Below are 24833 nucleotides of genomic sequence, written 5' to 3' on the forward strand. Positions count from 1 at the left end.
GTAACATTTTTGCCCATGTATTCTGGATGGGAAGAAAACGCTGCTCAGCCACCTTCTACAGTAGGTAGTAATATGCAAACTTCAATATTCTGCTCACCTGCTCCCAGTAAGCAAGAAAATGGTGCTGGGATTATACAGCAGGGCTGTACTGGGAGGGGGGGTACTGGCTTTGGTAGCAGCACCTCTGGCTCTGTGCTCACACAAGCTACTGTAACCCAAACCTGCTGCATTCCCTGACACAGCTCCTCCTGGCTCGAAGTAGCAGCACCCTGTGTTTGCTCTGCCATGGCTTCAAGGCATGAGTGACATGGATGACAGCCAAGAAACAGGGACTTTCACCATTTTGTTGAAGGATGGGAGGTGACAACAGTACCAGGGTGCCACTACAGCAAGGAACACTCACCTTTGCTACAGCAAACTGGTTCAGCGTTTTCAGCTTGAAAAGAATAAAAAACACCTGACTTGGCAAGCAAAATCCATACCTATTTTCCAATCTTTCTATTTTTGTGAGTGTTTTATCCCTTGCCTTCCCTGACATTACTATTCTGGCAGCAAAGATCTCTCACACAGTTGCCTGCTTAAAATAATATCCTGATCCATGTTTCATTTTAGCCACAGTGGCAACATAACCCAAAGATGAAGCTCACGATAAGGCTCTCCTCCTGCATGCCAATCCCTGCATTTAATTTATCTGCTTTCCTAGACCTCCAGTAACAGCTACAGGAGCCTGTGAAGCTGTAAGAGAAAAGGCACAGGGAGAACTTAAACCTTTAAGCAAGGCGGCACCGTGCTTAAAATCTGCAGCCCAGCTCTGCCATGTTAATGATGGATATAAATTTTGATTTCCTTCAGTGTCTGCAGAGGGACAGTAGGAAGGAATAAAGTGTAATAATGGGATAACAAACCATCAACACCCGAGCACTACACACATACACTTGCTCTGTATGAAACTGCACCAACATTTATTTCTATGGTTTTTCTATTTATAAAAGCTTGACTTGGTTCCATTGCACCTCCTCTGTGTAACCCCACAAGTGGATCCCCAGGGGAGCAGTGTGGAGCTCTGGCCCACACCAGGCAGCAACTCTTCACAGCGTTTACTCTGAAGTGATTCCTGAGGTACATGCTACTCTCTTGTGGAGGATCTCTGCTCGCACACATACTGTGTTTGATATACAGCTACTTACAGAGAAGGCGATTATAGCATCATATCCCTTCTAATCACCAAGAAAGCCAGGTGTGCAGGAATGTTTCAGAGGTGCAGTGCGTTCTTGTTCTCAGCTGCATTATTAGTCATTCCCTTTCAGTGCAGAATGTTGAAGAACACAATTTGGTATTCTCTAGATCATGGTGCTTGAATTTACCTTCATCAGATCAGTGTCTGATGCTCCCTCACCACATCCAGATTGGAAAGTCAAAGGCAGATTTCTTACCAAAAAAAAATAAAAATCCCCCTTTTGTTATATTTTCACAGAAATATATAATATATATTTTATATATGTACATAGTTTTACTAATACTACACATTTACTTAAGTTAGGGATTAGCCTGTATTTCTTGTAACTACTTCACACAATGAACAGGAACAAAAGAAAAATACTGTAGCCCATGCAGGAGCTGAAAATAACAGTGTGAGAATTTCAAAAGTGTAACAAAAACATCCTTAACATTAAATATCATCAAGAATTTCAATACCAGAAGTAGAATTTCATTTAGCACTAGCATTCTAGCAAGCTCTAAGCTTTAGTGAATGACTGGTAGAGAAAGCTTTTTTGTTTCTTTTTTGTTTCTTTGTTTCTTTTTTGTTTCTTTGTTGTTTCTGCTCATCAAAGGCAAACAGGATTGTGATTTGGTTCACAAGAGACCATTTTATTGCCAACCTGAAGTGTTCTAAAAGCACGCCACCTCATCTGTTTGGTTGGGTTTTTATCTTCCCCCCTCCAAACTAGGCAAGAGTTAAAAAAAAGTGTAATTACAATTTCAATAGTGATTTCTTTTAACTTCTCAAGCATATCTCATCAACAGGATATACAGTACAGTTCAGAAGAGTAAACATTTTTAAAAGTAACCAAACAACTTTTTCACCCAACATACACAATTTCTTGCTGTATTTATGTTGAACTCTCCTTTTAACATGGGTAAGTTATTAAGTTAGTTTTCTTCTTCAGTACAACATGAACACAGGACTAGTACAATCCAGGCTGATTTTGTTGTCATTGTTGAAGGTAAGGATAACTCCAGTGTGGAAGCCATGGTCCTGCCATTCATCTCCCTTCATCATCTCGCATAGCGCTTAATGTAATCTTCAACTTTATTCCGAAAGTCCTCCTAGAGGGAAGCAGAGTCAGAATTACCCCAAGCACATTGGAGAGGGACTCACATAGGGCTGCAGTAGTGGTGGATGCCCACATCAGCAAGCAATAGGGTCAAGTGTCCATCAATGTTTCCAATGTTGTGTATAAGAACTCGGGCAATTGCTCGAGTCCTTGGCAAGCAGATGTCTGGGGATTCCTTTGGGGATTGAACTGCACAAAGTTTGCCATCACCAGCTGTGTCTGGCAGGTCATCTGTGCTGGGAGGCCAGGTCCCAGCTAGTGGCACAGCAAAGATCTGGCTGTGATTTTAGAGAAGGAAGGGAAGCTTTCCTTACCAGATGAAAGAGACAGCTCTGTCGCAAGCAGTTATTCTGGCCTCCCTAGGTAACTACACAGCATCACAGCCAGCACATAACCAGCACAAAATTGATCACTGTCATTTATTACAGCCTGTACAGCATTAAAAACTCACCAAATCACTTGTTTTTGAAAGTGGTTCAGAGGGAACACTCTTACACCTGCAGCCCTCCACACAAAACCTATAAGAGTATCATAAAACCTCTGTATCCATAGAAAAGCACACATTTCTGGCAGTTTATTCAGCATGGAGATACCGAGCAGAGAAATTCTGACATACTTTCCTCATTTGATCCTTGTCCAAGTCAGGATGTCAGAGAGATGCTACATTCCTATAATGTTTGCCTCATGTGCTTACAGCCTGTTACTAAATGTGTCCAACACAAACACACTGAGTGGTCTGTGCTCCAGATACATGTTGGGGGTACACAGCAAAGTGCCTTTTGCTTGATATCCAGCTCCCAGTTTTGTGTGCTGCTAGAATATAAAGCAAGAAAACCTGGGAAATTTATGTACTTACGTTTGTTCAAAAATAAAACCCCCAAACCACAAAAACCCCAAGACGCACAAAGGATGAAGAGGTTCTGAATACAGTGTCCTGGTGTACTGGAGCTGCCTGGAGAGCAGGGGCCACAGAAGCACTGAAACTCTATGCCCACCAAGCCAAGGCTCTGCTTTTACCTTGTTGCCATGACCTGAGGGATCAGCAACGGACAATCCTGCTTTAAATGACATAACTTGACATCTTCAGGCTTGCCAATACATAAAATGATGCCCTTGGAACACACATGGACTGTTCTGGTACAGCCCACTCAGCAAAGAGCTAAATAGCATGAAATTTACAGAAAGAACAGCAGTTTGTGAGTTTAATGCCCTGTAAATTATGACTGTTGGCTGTCCAAGGAGTTGGAGGTCTTGTTTACTTCTTTGTTAACAGTAGATAAAGGTGAGCACTGCAATATTCACCGTGACTTAGTACTAATGCTAAGAAGTCCTGAAAAGCATGAAGTTTATTTTAGAGCTGTAGGAAAAGCTGTCTTCCCTTACAGGGGCATGCACCAAGAGCTGGGGTTGTTCAGCCTGGAGAAGAGAAGGCTCCAGTGAGACCTTGGAGCAGCTTCCAGTGCCTAAAGGGCCTGACAAGAAACCTGGAGAGGGGCTTCGACAAGGGCATGTAGGGACAGGACAAGGGGGGAATGGCTTTAAACTGACAGAGGGGGGATTGAGATTAGACATTAGGAAGAAACTCTTCACTATGAGGGTGGTGAGGTGCTGGCAGAGGGTGCCCAGAGAAGTTGTGGATGCCCAGAGTTCCAACCCCCTGCCACAGGCAGGGACACCTTCCACTAGAGCAGGTTGCTCCAAGCTGCGTCCAACCTGGCCTTGAACACTGCCAGGAATGGAGCATCACTACTCTCACAATGAAGTTTTCAGCTCTGGTACATTTTGGACTATCTTGATACAAACTCATATTAATTACTCAGAATAATTACTCATAATGGCAAACAATGCTGGAAAGCTCTATTTTACTGCATATGGTGGATGTGCTCAGTATTATAGACTGATGGCTCGTAGCAGCAACATGCACACAACATCAGAGCATGTCATTCACAACACTGTAACTGATAAGTGAAGCCTTTTGAACTCATCCTGTTACTGGGATATAAAACTAAATAAAAGGTTACTAGCTACAAGAACACAAAAACCACATTAGCAATACCATCGATCTTTTCGGCTAAGAAAAACCACTGGATATGCAACAGGGCCAACTACATCTTTGCTGTATTAACATCCAAGAGCAGCGCAGTACAGACAGCTCAGGGCACACTCCTCTTTTTCACATGTATCTTTACGAGATTTTCAAATGGAAGATGTGCTCTCAGCAGTGTTTTAACAGAAGCAGGACCTCAGCAAAGCAGGAAGGCTCCAGAAATCCATGCTGTCACTTGGGCTGACTCGCCAGATGAAGGGGCTGACAGCATTGGCAAGAATGTATTAACATGATACTCGCTGTATGTGAACCTAGTGCTGAACAGGAGGTTTTCATCCCATAGCTGTAATACTCCATCTTCACATGACATATGGCTTAACAGTTCCTCATTACCAGGGGGCACTTTTCTATGTGCACATCTGTTTATGTGCAGTACTGAATAATCAGAAGCATAAAAATTAATCAGAGCAGCACATATCCTGCATTATGAAGAGGCACATACAAAATTCTGCTAGGAATGCTAAGGCAAAGAACAAAGCATTGCATTTTACCCTCTCTTAACTTCCTTTCAAGGACACCTCCTAAGTGTAGGACTACTAGAAAGATGGGCTAGAGGCCGGTTGTGCAAAACACCCACTTTTGTTAAAAATAACGAGTCTACCCACTTGAATGGAGCTTCTTGATCCTTTCTGCTGGAGACTCCAAAGAACTGTACCCAACCCCAGATCTGCATTAGTGCCCTGTGCCTCAACCACCCTTTGATGCCAAAACAGACACTGATGAGAGGGGGAAGAGTCGCAAGGTTTGCTGCTGGAAATATGCCCCAGTAAAGCAGTTCATCTTAATGACCATGTATGCTCTTGCCAGAATGCTTGTCTAGCTGCTGGTGGTGGTTGCTTTGCCACATCTCTCTGGACCTGGATCACGTCTCACTGCTAGTTTGGCCAGAGGCACAGCTGCTGCCTCTATGCTGAAGTTGTTTCCCATATCAAGGTCACCAGGTCATGATGAAGAGGGAGAGGGTTGGCTGTAACATTCTACTACACAAGTACTGATGCTGTAAGACATGAAACGTCATCAGAAACAGTCATTAAGCTCTGCTAGGCCATCTGGAGGAGCATTTCTAAAGGGAAATCTGATTTCTAACTCCTATCATTTGCCCTTCATCAATACTATATTCTTCACAAGTTTCAAGATATGAAATATGGAGTCAGAGGAGGACAAAACTGCTCTTGTGCTCTTGGGAAATGTGCTGAGTGGTGAGGAGGAATGAGGCTTGGGTTTCCGTGTAGGAGCAGTACCTGCAGCCTTGCCTGGTTTAGGGTGGAGAGGTCTGGGGCTAAGCCAGGAAACAGAGCTCCTCTGTGCAAGAGAGACTCAGGGACTCTCTTGAAATCAGGCACTGGCTTCATGGTCAGCATGAAGCTGAAGCTCAGGCAGTGCCAATATTCCCTTAGCACAATGGCCATCCCATCATACAGCACAGTGACAAGAGTGGACAGTGCAAGTATCAGATTGTACACTTCAACAGATGCCTTCCCCATACGTTCTAAAGGAAAAAAAGATGATCAGCTGAGAATAAGAAACTAATAAAAATGTGAATAAACCAAACACTGTAACTCTAAGCACACTCCAAAAAAAGCAGAGCAGGTACTCCCCAAGCACCAGCTGGATGCAAGAGGTACAGATCAGCCCAGACACAGCTCCATGGAACCAAGGGCATCACTGCTGCATCCCACAGGTATTCTATAGGTCCCAGGTACTGGGCTGCAGCGTGTTTCCCCTGCAGATCCCTGTCCTATCCCAGATAAGCAAGACCCCGGTGGGAGCCCAGCTCTGAATATGCTCAGCTCTCAAACTCATGTATGAGAAGAAACCATCTAAAATGGGAGAGTTTACACAATTCTGGAGCAGAGCCAAAGCTGCTTTGCTCTGAGCTGTGGGGAGGTGAGGGAAAAATGAGGGGTACATGAGTAGCCCTGTGGGAAGTACTTGCTGCATGAGTACTGCTGGCCAAATCGCTGCTTCATTCCATGAAAAACAGATGGCCACAAACAACTGAAGGGAAATTCAAAGTTTATCAGTGGGTGAAGAGTACGGAATAGAAGCTATGACACATTTCACAAATCATTAGCTGAAAAATGGGTTACAGCACAGATTGCAAAGCTAAAGCAGTATATCCATGGAATTCCTCCTTTGTATTTAAACAAGGAAGTTCTGTTTATACAAAAATGTTTAACAAGTAACCTTTAAGCAGATAAACCTATACATGTCTATTTTGGCAAGAACTCCGGTCAAAGACATCAATTCCAAACAGCTTACTGGTTTCATGATTTTCATTTTTACTGCATGTTCTTACCAGATAGCACACGTGCAATGATTTGCATTAAGAAAATATTAAAAAGCAAATCCTTATTTAATTAGCTTTAGATAAAAAAACAAAACAAAACAAACAAAAACCAAACCTGACTGTTGTAATATTAAAACAATTCACTGAAGTCCCAACTGGCTGTCTTAAAAACACGCAACACTGCAATGAGATTAAAAAAATGCAGGAAAGTTGTTACTACAAGATATTTTAAAACAAGCTCAGTATCTGGCCAGAGTAGAAATTTATCACAAGTTATTTATCTCTGAGGAGCACTTGGGAAAGGATTTATAGACAATTATGGAAACAACAGGAAAACTGCCACCCCAAAAGCACAGAAGAGAATTAGGGCCTACAGTTTCTAAAAGCATATTGAAGCATGCGCTCAAGAACTAGGCACCTTTTAAAACACTGGGGTTTGACCTGATTTGGCACCTCTCAGAGGAGACTGTGAGAAACAATTCCTGGTCCACCTTCACACCATTTAGATTTACAATGCTGTAAAATTAAAATAGAGACAAAAAAAAAAAAAATCACAAAACCACTTAACTGCACCTTCCCTTCCTTCTTTAGTGTTATAACAATAAAAAAGCACTATTTTCAGTGAACACTACTTTAATCCAAGTTATCAGCAAAGTTAAATTCCAAACAATTTCTACCAGGCCCTTTTCTTTAAAGTGTTTAATAAAGGGGTCTTCTGAGCACCAGGAACATGACAGGAACAACGCCAGGTTGGACAGGGCTTGGAGCAACCTGTTCTAGTGGAAGGTGTCCCTGCCCACGGCAGGGGGTAGGAACTGGATGAGCAGTAAGGCGCCTTCCACCCCAAACCAGTTTGTGATTCTATGCCATTACTCAGCTCCAGCCAGACCTTTGGGAGGATATAATTACCAGGTAGATTTACCCATTAGCCCTATGAGTTATATTTAAAGCGACCTTTTATTTCTTTTCCATCTTGTGGAAAATAATAAGCATTCATGCCCATCAATCCCCCCCACATCCACTCCCATTTAAAAAGGAGCTGAATGAAACCTTTGAGTAACATGAAAATCTCAAGTGCGAGGTGTTTTTCATGTTATCATTTCCCTGCCATTGATTAATTTAGCTCAGCCTCTACACCACCTGAACCCTTTTCCAAGCTCTGTAATTACAGTTTAAATTCTAAGAAGAGCGAGCGGGGGTGAAGAACCTATACACAGGTATCTCCCACAGACTCCTGTGCTTGGCATCAATTTTCACAGCCTCTCTTCCCTACTTCACCTTTTAAACACCACTTCCAGACATCAAGCGACTCTGATTTTGCAAAATGATGACTAAATGCTTTAGGTAGCTAAGTCCTAACACCAAACCCCCAAAATGCCACTGCTGTTTTTACTGTGACTATCTGTGGGGAAGAAGAGAAAAATTAAGTTTTTCACATCTTTAAACTAGATGTGTTGGGGGAGGAGGGGCATCATTCCATCCCAACACACTCAGTCAGTTGCCAGCACCTATAATAAATGCTTGGAGCAATGTAGAGATATCCCAGGCACTCCAGCCAATGAGCCGGCTTCATTTGGAGCTCAGCTCAGATGCCTCTATACAAATGCCTGTAGCATAGGGAACAAATGAGAGATGTGTGCACGTCTACGGGGGTATGATATAATAAGCATCACAGAAACATGGTGGGATGGCTCCTATGACTGGAGTGTTGGAATGGAAGGTTACAGGCTATTTAGAAAAGACAGGCCTGGCAGGCGGGGAAGGGAAGTTGCCCTTTATGTTAGGGATAGGCTGGAGAGTATGGAACTCTGTCTGGGGACAGGTGAGCAGTCAACAGAGAGTTTGTGGGTCAGGGTTAAAGGGAGAACAGTGATGGGAGACATTACTGTGGGGATCTGTTACAGACCGCCTGATCAAGGAGAACCTGCAGATGAAGTGCTCTATAGACAGACAGGAAAAGCCTCACGCTCACAGGCCCTTGTCCTCACAGGAAACTTCAACCACCCAGACATTTGTTGGAAGGACGGTACAGCCCGGCACAAGCAATCCAGGAGGTTCCTCCATTGTGTGGAAGACAACTTCCTTCTGCAAGTAATAGAGGAGCCGACAAGGAGAGGTGCCGTGCTTGAGCTCGTGCTCACCAACAGGGAAGGGCTCGTTGGACATGTGACGCTCCAGGGCAGCCTTGGATGCAGCGATCATGAGATGGTCAAATTTGAGATCCTCAGGACAGTGAGAAGAGCGTGCAGCAAGCTCACTGCCCTGGACTTCAGGAGAGCAGACTTTGGTCTCTTCAGGAGCCTGCTTAGTAAGGTCCCATGGGATATAGCCCTAGAGGGCAGGGGGGCCCAAGACTTCCGACTGATGTTCAAGGATCACCTGCTACAAGCTCAGGAGTGTTGCATCCCAACTAGAAGGAGGTGCAGCAGGAGGGCCAGGAGACCTCCTTGGATGGATAAGGAGCTTCTGAGGAAAATTCAAATGAAAAAAGAGGCTTATAATAAGTGGAAGCAAGGACAGGTGGCCTGGGAAGAGTACAGGGATGTTGTACGGAAAGCTAGGGACCAGGTTAGGAAAGCTAAGGCCCGGTTAGAATTAAACTTGGCTAAGGGTATTAAGGATAACAGGAAGGGATTCTACAGGTACATAGCAAATAAAAGACAAGGGACAATGTGGGCCGCCTCAGGAAGCTCTCGGGAGAACTGGCTACACAGGATTTGGAGAAGGCTGAGGTTCTGAATGACTTCTTTGCCTCCGTCTTCACTGGCAAAGGCTCTGACCAAACCACCCAGGTCTTGGAAGGCAGATACAGGGACTGTGAGAATGAAGACCTTGAGCCCACTGTAGGAGAGGATCTGGTTCGAGACCATCTTAAAAACCTGAACATGCACAAGTCCATGGGACCTGATGAAATCCATCTGTGGTCCTGAAGGAGCTGGCAAAGAAAGTTGCTAAGCCACTGGCCATCATATCTAAAAAATCATGGCAGTCAGGTGAAGTTCCCGACGACTGGAAAAAAGGAAATATAACCCTCATTTTCAAGAAGGGGAAAATGGATGACCCAGGGAACTACAGACCAGTCAGTCTCACCTCTGTGCCTGGCAAAACCTTGGAGCAGATTCTCCTGGAAGGCATGCTAAGGCACATGAAGAACAACAAGGTGCTTGGTGACAGCCAGCATGGCTTTACTAAGGGGAAATCCTGCCTGACCAATTTGGTGGCCTTCTCAGATGGGGCTACAGAACTGATGGACAGGGGTAGAGCAGTTGACGTCATCTACCTGGACTTGTGCAAAGCGTTAAGACACTGTCCCACACGACATCCTCGTCTCTAAATTGGAGAGACATCAATTTGATGGATGGACCACTCGGTGGATAAAGAACTGGCTGGATGGCCGCACACACAGAGTTGTGGTCAACGGCTCAATGTCCAGCTGGAGACCAGTAACGAGTGCTGTCCCTCAGGGATCGGTGTTGGGACCGGTCTTGTTTAACATCTTCGTCACTGACATGGACAGTGGGATTGAGCGCGCCCTCAGCAAGTTTGTTGATGACACCAAGCTGTGTGGTTTGGTTGATACACTGGAGGGAAGGAATGCCATCCAGAGGGACCTTGACACACTTGTGAGGTGGGCTGATGCCAGCCTCAGGAAGTTTAACCATGCCAAGTGCAAGGTCCTACACCTGGGTCGGAGCAATCCCAGGCACAGCTACAGGTTGGGCAGAGAAGAGATTCAGAGCAGCCCTGCGGAGAAGGACCTGGGGGTTTTGGTTGATGAGAAAATGAACATGAGCCAGCAGTGTGCGCTTGCAGGCCAGAAAGTCAACTGTATCCTGGGCTGCATCAAAAGGAGCATGACCAGCAGGTCAAAGGAGGTGATCCTGCCCCTTTGCTCTCGTGAGACCTCACCTGGAGTACTGTGTACAGTTCTGGTGTCCTCAGCATAAAAAGAACATGGAACTGTGGCAACAAGTCCAGAGAAGGGCCACGAGGATGATCAGGGGACTGGAGCACCTCCTGTATGAAGACAGGCTGAGAAAAGTTGGGGCTGTTCAGCCTGGAGAAGAGAAGGCTGTGTGGAGACCTCCTAGCAGCCTTCCATTATCTGAAGGGGGCCTACAGGGATGCTGGGGAGGGACTCTTCATTAGGGACTGTAGTGATAGGACAAGGGGTAACGTGTTAAAACTTAAACAGGGGAAGTTTAGATTGGATATAAGGAGGAAATTCTTCCCTGTTAGGGTGGTGAGGCACTGGAATAGGTTGCCCAGGAAGGTTGTGAATGCTCCATCCCTGGCAGTGCTCAAGACCAGGCTGGACGAGGCCTTGGGTGATATGGTTTAGTGTGAGGTGTCTCTGCCCATGGCAGTAGGGTTGTAACTAGATTATCTTAAGGTCCTTTCCAACCCTAACTATTCTATGATTCTAAGTTTTGGGACTTTTTTTGATAAGTATCTGTCCATATAGGTAAGTTACAGAATAGACCTGCCTGCCAGGACACTGCCCTGGGGAGAAGTCGAAGATGTGTTGCCGAGAAAGATCAGCATGCTGAACACGATCCATCTGAGATTCTCAGACCCTAAGTAGGAACCATTTCCCTCATGCTTCTTTAAACCCTCTGTTGTTTGCCAGTGAAGCAAAGATAAAGGAAAAAAGCACCCTCTGAAGTTACCGGAAGAGGAAAGGGCTGTGGATTAGCATGTGAAAGCTGCTGGGGCAGCCAGGGCTAACTACATCTAAATCCTGTTTGTGCAAAGGTGAGGGAACTGAGCCAGCTGAACAGGGCAAAGCAGCTTCCCCAAGAAAATCCTTCCTTGGATCAAACGTGATGCGGGTCCTGGCCCTCTTGCCATATCTGCCCTTTGGCTTATGGAGCAGCTTGGCTGGAGTCAGTTGGTGGAGACTTTCACAAGCCCTCTGGTCATATGGCCACAGTGCTTATGGACTTGGGATTTGCCCTGTGACCCATTTGCTTATTACCATTAATGATTTCACCGAGGCTGCTGAAAACAAAGAAGACTTCCTGGGAGTTGAACTTGGCAGCATGGAGCCTGCTTGCTTATTCAGTGCCTGATGTTGGGTACTTGTTTCCCCCCAGTGCTACTGGGGTCAGCCCAAGGCTGATGCCAGGCACACTGGCCATCCTGTCAATACAGTTGTTGGAAAGGGTTATAGAGAGAACCCTTCAAGAAAATTACCTGAATTATCCCAATTACACTGATGTTAACCTCCTCTGTGCTGCAAACTCACTTCCACCCACGAGGATGTCACTCATTTCCAAGAGAGGATATTGTCCTTGGGATCTGAGCTCTTAATGGATAAATTATAAGCACAGTGGAAATGGGAGCTGCCTGGGTCTGGTGAGAGGGTTTTTGCAAGTCATACTCTACTCCAGTCAAATGATATCCAAACAAACCAGGCTGGGCAGGTGAGGCACATGGGGAACTTCACTTAGAGATCAGACTTTTTGTTTGCATTCAGTAACCCTCCTGTACGGTTCTGTTTTAAAGCCATGCATTTATTTAAAGAATGCAAAACAAAAGCTTTCATTTTAAGCCACTTAACTGCCTAAAGCATGTAGAACAAAAGCTTTAAAACATCTGCATTTCTTCCACATTTCTGTCATTACCTCAGCAAGTCAAACCACTTCAAAAGCTTAATCAACTTTGCTGAACCCAAAAGAGGTTCCATCCATAATCCAAGTGTTATGAAAGATAGTTAATGGCATCAAAAAGTAATGTTTTTCCTATTTACCTCTGTTACCACAATTAGCAGCTGTACTGTTGGCTCTTTTGCACATGCCATTTAGTGTACTTTATGCCCCCTGGGAAAAGGCTTCAAAGGCTGTAACGCTGACGCAGAACATAAAACAGGGAGGCAATGCAAGAAAAACCTTAGTGACATTGTCTAAATGCAGTAATGTTGCAGAAAAACAAGTACGCATTATAGTGTGGCTGCAAGAACTTCAGTGACAGCAACAAACACCAATCAGGGTGGTTGGGTGTGCCGAGGAAGTGAAGGATTTACTGCAACAAATACAGAGATAAATAAATGCAATGACTCCCAGGGAAAATTGTTTTGAAAAGCTGGTTTTGGAGTGGGATGGTACCGCTGTTCTTAACTAGACACTTAAGCGGTAATCAAAGAGTAATAAAAACCCCACAGCAAAAATTACACAGCTTCAAAAACAAAAACCATGTCAAGTTTGAAAGCCTTTTGGGGTTAAATACTTTTCCAGTGTTGTAAAAGCTTGAAAAGCTAATGTTAGCCTTGAACACAGCAGATCAAGTTCTGCCCTTGAGAAACTTCTTCTGCCGCTTATCGACTCCTACACCACAAATGTGGTGTCCACAGGCACTTGTACTGGCTGGAACTGTATGGTGTGTGCATTTAACTATCACAGAACCACAGACTGATTTGGGTTGGAAGTGACCTTAAAGCTCATCCAGTCCTAAAACCCTGCCACAGGCAGGGACACCTTCCACTGGACCAGGCTGTTCAAATTAGAAGAATTCTTCAATGTTACGTAACCCCCTGCAGATGACATCAGGAAATGATCCTCAAGTCAGTATCCAGGAATCTACATGAGTTTCCTCTTTCACTTGAATAAAGTTAAAAAAACCCTTGAATTTTCATCACGTCACAGTTTTGTACTGCTAGAAATAAACAGCAGTGTTCTTGAAAATGTTCAGAACCAGCTACTTCCTATTAGGAAGAGTGTTCTTAGGATTGTCAAGGCTGGTGCAAAGCTATCAACTGAAACAAGGGAATGAGGTTAAGTGAAAAACCTTATGTTAGACAATAGGCAAAGCAGATCCCAGTCCAAGAGAAGCTCAAACATGAATAAATAAAATGGCACAGCAAGGATAAGACTATGCTTATTTAAGCAAAACATTGACTCAAACAATTGCAAATAATGTAAAGAATGAGGGCCTAACAAAACCAGCTTGAAGCCAACATAATGAGAGCAAGATCTGGGCATGCCTCTCCCTGTCCTGACAAGTACTAAACAGCCTTTCTGTTGCCTACCCTTCCTTGAGCTAAGAGCCAACTGCATGAACCAAGTTGTTGACCAAATCAAATGAACAATTTGAAAATGAAAATATATTAATTTGCACGCTAAATTCTTGGACCTAGATCACAAGTCAAAAGCCCAAGATGTTCCTGGAGGCCCAGATCCATCCTGGTAACTCTGCGACTCTGTAAGAACAGTGGGAGAAAGCACACACACACAGAATCAGTCAAAGAAATGGAAATAAGCTGTCCCGGATGGAGATCTCTGCTGTGTGTTTGCAGTACAAAAAGTAGCAGTGAAAAGAAAGGTGAGGCTGGCACTCTGGTCTGGAATGCTGCAAGTCCTAGAGAGACCATTGTAATGATCCTGCAAAGCAACTACTCATACTTTTAGTAAGATGTATCAGTGACACAAGAACTGGAACAACCAGCTGAGATCTGTGCTAAAACAGACACCAAGAAGAACGGCTTTAAGTTGAAAGAAGGGAAATTTAGATTAGATATAAGGAAGAAGTTCTTCCCTGTGAGGGTGCTGAGGTGCTGGCACAGGGTGCCCAGAGAAGCTGTGGCTGCCCCATCCCTGGCAGTGTTCAAGGCCAGGCTGGACACAGAGGCTTGGAGCAACCTGGTCTAGTGGAAGGTGTTCCTGCCCATGGCAGGGGGTTGGAGCTTTAAGGTCCCTTCAAAACAAAACCATTCTGTGATTCTATGAAGAAACACAAATAGTTAAGGAGAGAGAAAGGTAGTAAAACAGTCAAATTACAGCTTACCAATGTCTTTATGCATTTCTTTTGCAAACGGTAATTAGATCATTCTGTATAAAGAACTGTCTAGAGAGCTGTCCTTGAAATCTGACATACCTCAACTGGAGATGACGCATCAGAAAACCCAGCAAAGACCAAGGGACTCCTGAAGTACTGTAGCAATCATCACATTTGACAAAACACGTCTTGTGCTAATGAGTTTTAAAAACAACATCCTGGATCCCATGGCAAACTCCTGGGAATGACCTCACAAACTTCATATCACAGTAATTCTGAGATCAGGTGGAAGAGTGGAAGTAGAGAAAGAGAAATGCAGTTTAAAGACAAACTGAACACAACTACAATGTTAAGAAGTAATCCAATAAGGTGTTCAGACATGAAAAGGAGAGCAGAATGTATACTAGCAGAGTAGCTAGGAAGACACACTATATGACTTTACAAAGGGTTTTACAAAGCTACTCTTCCTGTAAACCTTAAGATTTAAGAATTGAAGATGAACGAGCAGTAACTTCAAAGGCTTGACCTCAATTACTTTATAAATAGTCTTAATGGCACAGTATCTTTCTGTTGTTTGCATAAGAGCAGCGGTACTGAAAAAAATAAAAATAAGTTGCGCAACCCCCCTCTAAAAACTGAAGTATACAGCAGTATCGTAGAATCACAGACTGGTTTGGGTTGGGAGGGTCCTTACAGTTCATCCAGTCCAAACTCCCTGCCACAGACAGGGACACCTTCCACTAGACCAGGCTGCTCCAAGCCCCGTCCAACCTGGCCTTCTCTCTCCCAGAAAGAACTACCTATTCAGCCTGGAGAAGAGAAGGCTCTAGGGAGACCTTAGAGCAGCTTCCAGTGCCTAAAGGGGCTACAAGAAACCTGGAGAATGGCTTTGGACAAAAGTATGTAGGGACAGGACAAGGCTTTAACCTGCCAGAGGGGAGACTGAGATGAGCTCTTAGGCAGAAGTTCTTCCCAGTGAGGGTGCTGAGGCGCTGGCACAGGGTGCCCAGAGAAGCTGTGGCTGCCCCATCCCTGGTAGTGTTCAAGGCCAGGTTGGACAGAGGGGCTTGGAGCAACCTGCTCTAGTGGAAGGTGTCCCTGCCTGTGGCAGGGCGCTGGAACTCGATGAGCTTTAAGGTCATTTCCAACCCAAACCAGTCTGGGATTCTATCATTCCCTCACCCTCCTGCAGCCCTCTTGGGTTGCCCAGATCACCTTGCTACCAGCTGAAGGAAATGCAAAGCTCATGGTCTACTCTGAGTGGTCAGTGCCCACACAGTCCCAACAGCATCCCTTCAGAGTGAGCCCTGGCTGAGCTTGCATGGCAGACTTTCTGGGGGGCTCACTCACAGACTACCCTTTCCTTGTTGCTGCTCACAGTTCTGGTGACAGTTATAGGAACTGGATGCAAAGGAACTTTGCTGCTTTGTCGAATTTGACAGAAATTGATGTGGATGTCAAAAGTTACGGGGATTAAGAAGGAAGCTGGGATGTGGGAAGGGATCAGTGATCAGTGGCACGAAGTCCTAGTGGAGTACTCAAGGAGTTGATATTGGGGCTAATACTGTTTAACTTTTCCATTAATGACCTGAATGCAGGGCAGGGCAGAGTTTGCTGATGATGTAAAACTGGGGTTTTAGTCCCAGTGGCTACACACCACATAGGTGTGCTGCCATTCAGAAGGACCTTGACAAGCTGGCGAACCAGACAGAGAACCTCACAAAGTTCAACAAAGGCAAATGCAAAGTCTTGCCCATTAATAACTCCATAAACCAGCACATGCTGGGGAATGGCAAGCAGCTTTGCAGAGAAGGACCCTGTGGCTTGGCTGGTCACCAAGCTGACCAAGAAGACCACTAGCATCCTTGGGCTGTACTATGAAGAGAACTAGCAGCAGATCAAGCGAGGTGATCCTTTCACCCCACTCAGGTCTGATGATTTACATCTGGAGTGCTGTGCCCAGTGCCAGGCTTCCCAGGTTTAGACAGACAGGGACTTTCTGAGTGAGCCTGGCAAAGGGCCACGAAGATGGTTAATGAATGAGAGGATCCGTCGTAGGGAAGACTAAAGATTGACTGGGACTGTTCAGTCTGGAGAAGAGAAGGCTTAGGGGGACCATAATGTGTACAAATAACTGATGGGAGGCTGCGAAGAGGACAGAGCAAGACTCTTCTCAGTGGTGAAAGGCAATGGGAACAAACTGAAATAATGTCTTTTAAAGAGTTTTTTTACTGTTAAGGGTAGTGGGACATGGGAACAGGTTGCCCAGTGAGGTTGTGAAGTCTCTGTCCTTGGAGATGCTCAAAAGCTGACGGCACACAGTGCTGGGCAACCTGCTCCATATGACTCCACCCTGAGCACAGAGGCTGGAGTAGACAATTTCCAGAGTTCCCTGCCAGCCTCAGAGACTCTGTGATTCTGTGAAATACCTTCTGAAAATGCCTTGAGGATGAAGTGCTGGAAAACCTGTGGTTATGGAACGAACAGCCCTCCTCATGTGATTCAGAACACCTTACTTGGTTACACTGGGCATAAACAAGAAGGAACAAATAAATGTTTCTATCAAGATCCTTCATTTGCAGTTACATTAAAAACACAAGCTTATTTTCACGTAACCTGCTGGCTGTCTAGCAAAGCTTTCCAGTGTCTCCTTACTCAATTTAATCAGTATTCATAATTCTGTATTTCTTCAAATTACTCTGCTGCTGGTACAAGATTATTAGACTGGCAGACCAAAACCAATATCCAACTTTTATCAGAGTAATAAAAGGGACAGAAAGCAGAAATCCTTCAAAAATGAGTGGCAGAGGTTGACACATCTGTTCACACCACAGTGACACACCAAACATAGGAACATTTTGTTAAAAGTATAATTTTTAGTCTTGAAAAAGCCTGAAAGTGTCAGGCTTGTCAATGCAGTTAATTCCTTTACTCTCAGCTGCACAGATACTCTTTTGTTCTACACCTAATTATTATTCTCTCATATTTCAGTATGTTCAAGACCAGACTGTTTAGCTTATAATATATGGATGGATTACTCTCCTTTCCCTACTCAATTACAGTTCTACAGTCCAGGAAACTTTAATCAAAAAATTACTTTAAATCTCAAGTGCCCTGCAACTCTGCATCTCTCCCCACCTATAATAATTTACATTATGTTCCACTGATTGCTTGTAATGATCAAGGCAAAAACTTTCCCTTCCTTTTCACCTATTTCAGTAGCTATCTGTACTGTCTTGTGTAGGAAATAATCCTCCTGATTGCAGCCTTCATTTTTATTTTTAAGAAGATGGTCACAGACTTCAGTCACACACCTGAATTTCCTTTCAGCCAAGGAATTATAGCTGGGACTGCCTGTAGAATGCAGTAATTATATCATGGATGATATAATCATATCACCCTCACTCATTGTAAGGGTGAGTGAATGGTGTGAAGGCCAAGCCATTAAGATCAACTCTCCTCTCAGCAGAACAAGAAGAATGGTTTCAAAACCCAGGTAAGGCTGCTTTGTGTCTTCTAAGCAGTGCCCAAGAGGGGCTCCTCAAGGATGAATGGCTATCTGAACCAAGTCAGACACGAGAGCTACTGTTAGGAGCTCAGTCTTAAGACTCACTGATTTCCTTGCCAAACATTCTCTATTCTTTTTATCACAAACATGGTCTTGATTCTAAGGTTGAAGTTTCTCATGCATCTAATGAAGATATAAGAGAGAAACCCCCTAAGACAAGAGTCTCAGCTGTCACTCCAGTCAGTGCAGTGCAGTGCTGTGCTGACTGAAACCACAGTTCAATCTCAGTTCTGAGAAGCAGAAAAAAAGGATTTATTTTGCAGGCAGATAAAAAAAGTGGAATGTCAGGCTTAGATCATAAAACTGGTTGCTTCTTTCTTTGTGCATTTTAGGTTTTGTGCATAACTGGAACCTTTGGCACCTACAAGTAAGAAGGGCAGCACAGTACAGAAAGGAGTCTGTCTTTACTCCTTCAAAACTGAACTTGTCAGAGCAGAGATAAAATAGGTGAGAAAGGTTGTCTGTGTAGCAACATAACAGCCAGACTGAGAAACATTCAAGTAAAAATTAAGGAAAGGATAAGAAACAGAATGCAATTTAAATACCAGAGAATTAATCCAGGAGTAAGAGGATCCAGAGGAATGGCCACACCCCCACTGCTTTATGGTCCTGCCCGGGGTGAATTGTTTCCCTCTCTTATCACTACATTTCCACCAGCAAAGTAGCAAAACTCCTGATAAGCTCTCCATCAGTGTGCTTTGTTTTCTCTCATGAAATGACTTCAGTAAGACCTAGGCATTAGATATCAAATTTAACTGAGTTAATTGACTCAAACTGACTTAGAGTAAGCTGGGAATACCTGAGTATTTATCGCCTTTGCTACCTCGGCAGAGAGAGGAGGTAACTGTGTCTTCTTACCATAACTTCTTCTCTTCTGCTTCAGGGCTCTTGTAATTTGTGTAACTTTAAGTCCTACCTACAAGAAACTACGCTCAAAATTGCACTGCTGGAAGATCAAACTAAGTTTGCAGACATCAGACCCTATTCTATACACACAAAAATAAGTATAAAACATATCTACAAATTCTACTGTAAACCAGTGTTAACCAGCTTCATGATTATGAAAGTAGAAAACCCCATTTTTCTTTAAATTCGCTTCTTCAGTTTATTATTAAAGATATCAAAATGAAATCTCTTACAATTATTACTAATTATTATGAGGTAAATCAAGACAAGGTCAAAAGCTTGGCTTGAATGTAGCCAATGGAGAAAAAAACAGACTGGTAGTGTTGAAACATTAATTTTCATTCCTGATGAAGCAAATAAGAGTCTTAAGCCAGAGGATCATATTTGTCTGTTACTCTTTCAGGGTTATCTACCTACTTAAGCTTTGCAGACAGACATCTGTGGATTTTCAGATGATATGAAATAAACTGAATATTTAAAAGATGCCCAAACCTGGTTTACTGCTTCTTCCTCCTATTAAATATAATTCCTATTTACTTTTCAAGAGGGATTCCAGCTCATGGGTTCATGTGTTCAATGCTACTAAAGAATCAAAAGCAGCTGTTGTTTTCTACAACAAGCACTGTAAGTACTTTGGAAACTATAAAGGACTTATTTTTAGATGAGTGATATGCTAATACCCCAGCAGTGTCAGACTGCAGTAATGCAAGGAACCCAGCTACCCACAGTGGCAGCAATTGTGAGGTATCTTGTCCTTACAGATTTCACTGCACCCCATCAGGTCCTTTTGACCAGCAGCACCATCACAAGTTGCTTCTGTTGTTGCAATTGCCCAATCTATTGGGTTTAAGTATCTGTAAGCACAAAATTAGAGTAGAAAACTACTCTGTCACAATAAATTAAAAAGCAAAAGGGATGAAGGCAGAACTTCAAGCAAGCAGCAGAGCTGTCAGTCATGAATTTGATGGTATTGACAAGAATGCAGCAGAAAACAGGCTGCTAATGTGACATGCTGCAACTCCTAACTCTCTGCACAATTAGCAAAACACCAGGCTACCCCCATCACAATAGAGTTGGATATTCTATTACATCCTTCCACCAACAGCAAAGCTACATTTTGGTTTTGTCTCCATTCATTTATGCAAGATTATATTAGGGGATGTTAACCCAGCATGTCCCCAACAGCTTGCGATCCCTCTCCATACTGTGATCAGCCTTTGTTCTTGTGTACAGGAGAAAGGAACGAATGGCAGCTAATCTGTATTCATTACGCCCCTGGGTCTTGCAGGAGTAGTTAATACATTTTCATGGCCCATGCTGACACGGAAGGACAGTTAGCTAATGCTGGTTTGTGGAACAGCTGCTATGCAAAACTAAAGACACAGCCCGAAAAACTGTTTGGTCTCAATCCTTATTTAATTGAAGGAGAAACTTGCACATTTAGATGCGCAGTATGGCTTACTTGTGTTTTCCAAGCTACCATGAAGTGTTAAATGCCAATTTGAGTCTTCTGCTCTGCCAATAATTGATAAAGATGCTTCCCCAATAGCTGTCAAATAATCCTACGATCATCTACATTCTCCACTTGGTTGGCTTGACAGATGAAAGCAGGGGCTTATTATTAAAACATTTTCAGCTTTCAGTTTGTTATGCCATTATGTTATTGGCCAGGACTTAGGGAACAAACTCTGAAAATGACAATGTGCCCATTTTTTTAACCCTTGATAATAATTTAGTAAAACTTCAAAGCACCTAACAGTTGAATGTTTCCAGCGTGGGAGTACAGGACAGAGGCTGGCATCCAACTAAGTGAAAGACAAGACAGTCACATCTTCAAAGATGGACTCTAATGTATTCTGACCTGCATTAGGTAAGTTTGTAAAGCTAGGAGGAGGGAAGGATCACAAAACCACAATGACCTTTTAAATACCCCACAAGTAGGGAAAAGCCTGTGCAGCACTAAAAGAGGCAATAGTTGTGGACTCTGAACTCACAGAGCCCTCCTCTTGCACACATGCATGCTGTAGTGATTATTTCCAGGTTGGACACAGGGTCATGGCAAATGCTTTCCTCTAAACATCCAGCCAGATGTTTTCACAACACCTAGTCGGCTTCATCTGGACCATGTGTGCATGAAACACTTAGTGAAAAAGCAGTGACTGCAACACAGAACAGAAGAGCTGAGAAACACAACCACCTCTTTAGCCAAGCTGCAAACTCAAAAATTTCCACCATCAAAAGCATTTCTATGAACAGAACTGACAAGGTTATCACAACAACGTATAAGAGACAATTTAGTCAGAAGGCTCTTCAGTAAAATCCGGTGAAAGGAACTGAAGAGCCACCCACGCCAAACAGAAAGGAGAGCCGTGATGTCTAGCTACATCTACTGCTTCCCCATGACAACTCTCCCTGTTGCTGTGGTAGGGGAAGAGTACTGCCAGCTCTGGGGAAGCTGACTCAAAGGAGCATCTCTTCTCCTCCCTCAGACATGAAGCCTCAGGGCCACCTTCCAAAACTGGCAAAGCAAAGGTTCTCCCCCTGTACTGTGCAATGTGACAATGAAAGGCACTTTTAGGTGCTCCTCACTTCTCTCCACCATGTGCCCTGAAGTTAAACAGGCACGGTGCAGCTGAGAAACTGATCCTAAACACTTAGGAGCATCTAGCACAAGTGATCCCTGCATGGTTGCTCCTCTAGCACCAGCTTAAACACCTTAACATTAATATTTTTTAAACACCACCTGAAATAAGCTTCAAGTAAACGTCTTCATATTTCTGTTCTAAGGTAACTTTTCCAGCTGCTTTGAGCTATCACTCAACTTGAGGAATCTTGAGTGTAAAAAATGAAAACAGTGATGATCAGAATTCTTCAAATATCATTAGCACTGTTGACACACGAAATTTCACAGGGATACATTTGGGAAGCCGGAAGAGTCTAACAAAGTTTATGGCTCTAATGGGGAACTGCTGGCAAGGGTAGAAAGTCTGACAAAGAGAACTGGGCTAAACATAATGCATTAATGAACTAAATGAGCATTATTTTAATTAAAAAATTCCTTGAGGAAGGCATTAGAAAAAACATTCTGTCATTTTGCAAATGCACTTTTGGAGTGCATTGTCCAGATCCAATCCAATAAAGAAACAAGCATTTGGATAGAATTTTATATACCCATATAAACTTGGGTAATACAGTGCTGGTATCTGAGTTTTGATCAACCAGTATGCTTTTGATTATTTTGCAAAATCAAGCCATTTCAGCTGTTTTCAGTTTCTTCAAGGAACACTACCCATCAAAGGAATACAGTTATTTAACATAATTCAAAATTATCTGAAAATAAAATGCTTCTTTAGAGCTATTTCTAGTGCTTTTTATCACAAATAATATTTCCTCTGAAATGCAGAGCGAGAAGATGCATGTGAACCATGGAATTTAATTTCTTATATTTTATATACTACAAATGTTTTATACTAAAATGTACTACCCAAACAAACTGTTTTGTACCCAAATTCATCAACAGTCACTATAGACCAGTGGATAATCTTTGTAATTCTCAGACAAACTTACTTCAAGATATTTAACTGCTAACAATTAAATCTAACAAGAAGAAAACCCAGTGAAGAACATCCACAGGAAAGCTTTTGCTTCCAGCCACACAAACCCAATTAATTCAAAGCTGGAAGAAATGTTCTTGCAGGTTATTCATTCTCCATTTATGAAGAGGTGAACCAACCCAAATGCTTTGATCAAGACAAGTTAATGCAATAAACGATGTACTCCCCACAACAGTCACGATACCTCTGCTCTTGGGCTCCGCAGCCTAAATCTCAAAGGATTAAGCCACTCTGCCCTTGAGTTTTACATAAAGCCAAAGAATTAAAAAAAAAAAAAAAAAGAGTCTAAGCAGTTTGGAGGTGAAGAAAAAGATGCTTCATTCCTTTCCAGCACAGATGTTGGCTGGTGTCTTATGTGAAGGCCAGTAGTTCGTATTAATCAGTTGGTTCAATAAGCAAAGGTGTTGATCTGCATTGAAGATGCCACTGCCAGCTGCTCTTTCTGTTTCTGTGAAATTTGGGATGGTTCTGGAGAAATGGCAAGGTGAAAGACCTGATCTCTTCTGAACAGGAAGAATCACTGCAGAACCTAAGTCCTCAAATGTATAATCAAATGCCTTTGATATAAAAATGGCAACCAAAAAAAAAGAGCAGGTATGACAGAGGAACAAAGAAGTTACTGTAAGATCAGTTAAACAAATTACTTTAAACCAGAAGAGCTGAGGAAGAAATACAGATAATGAATACTTTTTCCAAAACTTTTAAATTTTAATTTCATTTTGTGTTACTGCTTACCTGTAACATGCTAGCATTGGTATCATGCTTTTTATTCAGATGCCTCAAATAACAATTGAGACTAGTCTTCTGATATATGGAATTACATTAATAGAAGAAAACTAGCTTCAAAGGGATCACTGACAATAGACCAAGAAGAACCCAAATCTGAACACACTATTTAGTTTCAAATGCATTTCTTCAGCTACACAGAAAAATGGATTTTCAAGGCACTTAAATCTTAATGTGATTACGCCCTTACTATGTATGAGCACAGAAGTAAAAACCCAGGAGGATAAAAGCACAGCTGGCCATGACATTATTTTGGAACAGTCTTTTAGAAGGATTGAATTTGAAATGATACACAGGCAGTGAGCTCTGGGACTTTGTAACTCTCTGAAGGCATTATCAGTTAGACTCTAAACTTCAGCAGAGATGAAAGGTCCCAAATCTGCAAGCTTCTGAATTTAGCACCCCACAGGGTAGCCTGGAAAGAAAGCACACATTCCCAGTCTGTGTGGCAGATTGATTTAAAGCATCTGATAAAACCTGAGGTGAGACACAAGAACAGTAACCCCTTTCCACTTTGAGAATGTGCTTCGGAAGTCAGACTTTGTAGTTCCTGTTTCTTAAAAAACCCAAACAATCAGAAGCGAAAACCCCAGTGAGGATGAAATCACTCTTGGTGAAAAAGAAGTTTTACACTTCCAAGTTTTTGGTGATTCTTGGTGGCTCCAGAACTAAGGAAGCTATACTGGGCAAGGACAGCTGTTGATGCAGAGAGACAATCTCATGGGGGGGAGAATTCAACTTTCTGTATTTCCATACAGATGTCTAAAGATCTTCTATAGACATGCCTGTATTTGTTTCTTACTTATGATGGTTACTTACAGGCTATTACTGACAACTTTCCTCCAATGATTTACCTGTTTTCAGAAGATACCTTAATGTCCCCTTCAGAATCTGGCCCACGCACTGGCATTTTATCAGTTGCTGCTGGCTTGACCAGTTGCCCAAGAAAGGGTTTGAGAAATTAAGATTATTCTATAAAAATTCTGAATAGTTTGTTATTTCAGGATTGAAAAAAACCTACATACACTTATGAAAGGTTATAAAAGCTCTTCTGTGAAATACGTAGTCAGCAACTGTTCTCAATTATCAATGGATTTCTAAAGGAATTAAATTAGTGCTTTCACTTGTAAAGGCAGCAGTCCTAAAGTAATTCAAGGAAAATGTTCATCCTAGAAGACTCATTAGAACAACCTCCAAAGACTGCAAGCAATTGAGAAGAGAGACTTTTCTTTAAGCTTAGTTTCCTAAGGAACTAAGGCTATATAGCGCACTTAAAATCCCAAGGGGAAGATGCGGCTTCAGACCCCGTAACACCATGAACATTATAAATCCACCTCCACAGAAACAAACCTGAATTAAAAATTTTATCACCAAGAGAAGCCTTTAATAAATTAAAATAGCAAAAGCCAACCAATGATGTATTTTCTCAAGTAAAAAGAGGGCAAAAAAGGAA

General features: G+C 42.9%; 1 protein-coding gene across 9 annotated transcripts in view; it reads right to left on the minus strand.

Annotated features, from left to right (window-relative positions):
• Nucleotides 1-1848: 1848 nt before the first annotated feature.
• The window catches only part of UBE2F (ubiquitin conjugating enzyme E2 F (putative)), a 79640-nt gene continuing 56655 nt past the window's right edge, over nt 1849-24833 (minus strand). For 3 of the 9 annotated variants that reach the window (XM_057412218.1, XM_057412216.1, XM_057412219.1), the window contains one exon: nt 22897-23151. In XM_057412218.1, coding sequence (XP_057268201.1) covers nt 22912-23151 — 240 coding nt within the window. In that variant the 3' untranslated portion in view covers nt 22897-22911. Of the gene's footprint in view, nt 2329-4436; nt 4863-22865; nt 23152-24833 lie in introns of those variants that run through there. The other 6 variants (XM_057412222.1, XM_057412220.1, XM_057412221.1 and 3 more) reach the window with 5 other exon arrangements.

The sequence above is a fragment of the Pezoporus wallicus genome, unplaced genomic scaffold (assembly GCF_028554395.1).
Source record: "Pezoporus wallicus isolate ANWC-B61680 ecotype Strahan unplaced genomic scaffold, APGP_CSIRO_Pwel_v1 contig_6566, whole genome shotgun sequence".
In the NCBI taxonomy this organism is placed as follows: Eukaryota; Metazoa; Chordata; class Aves; order Psittaciformes; family Psittacidae; genus Pezoporus; species Pezoporus wallicus.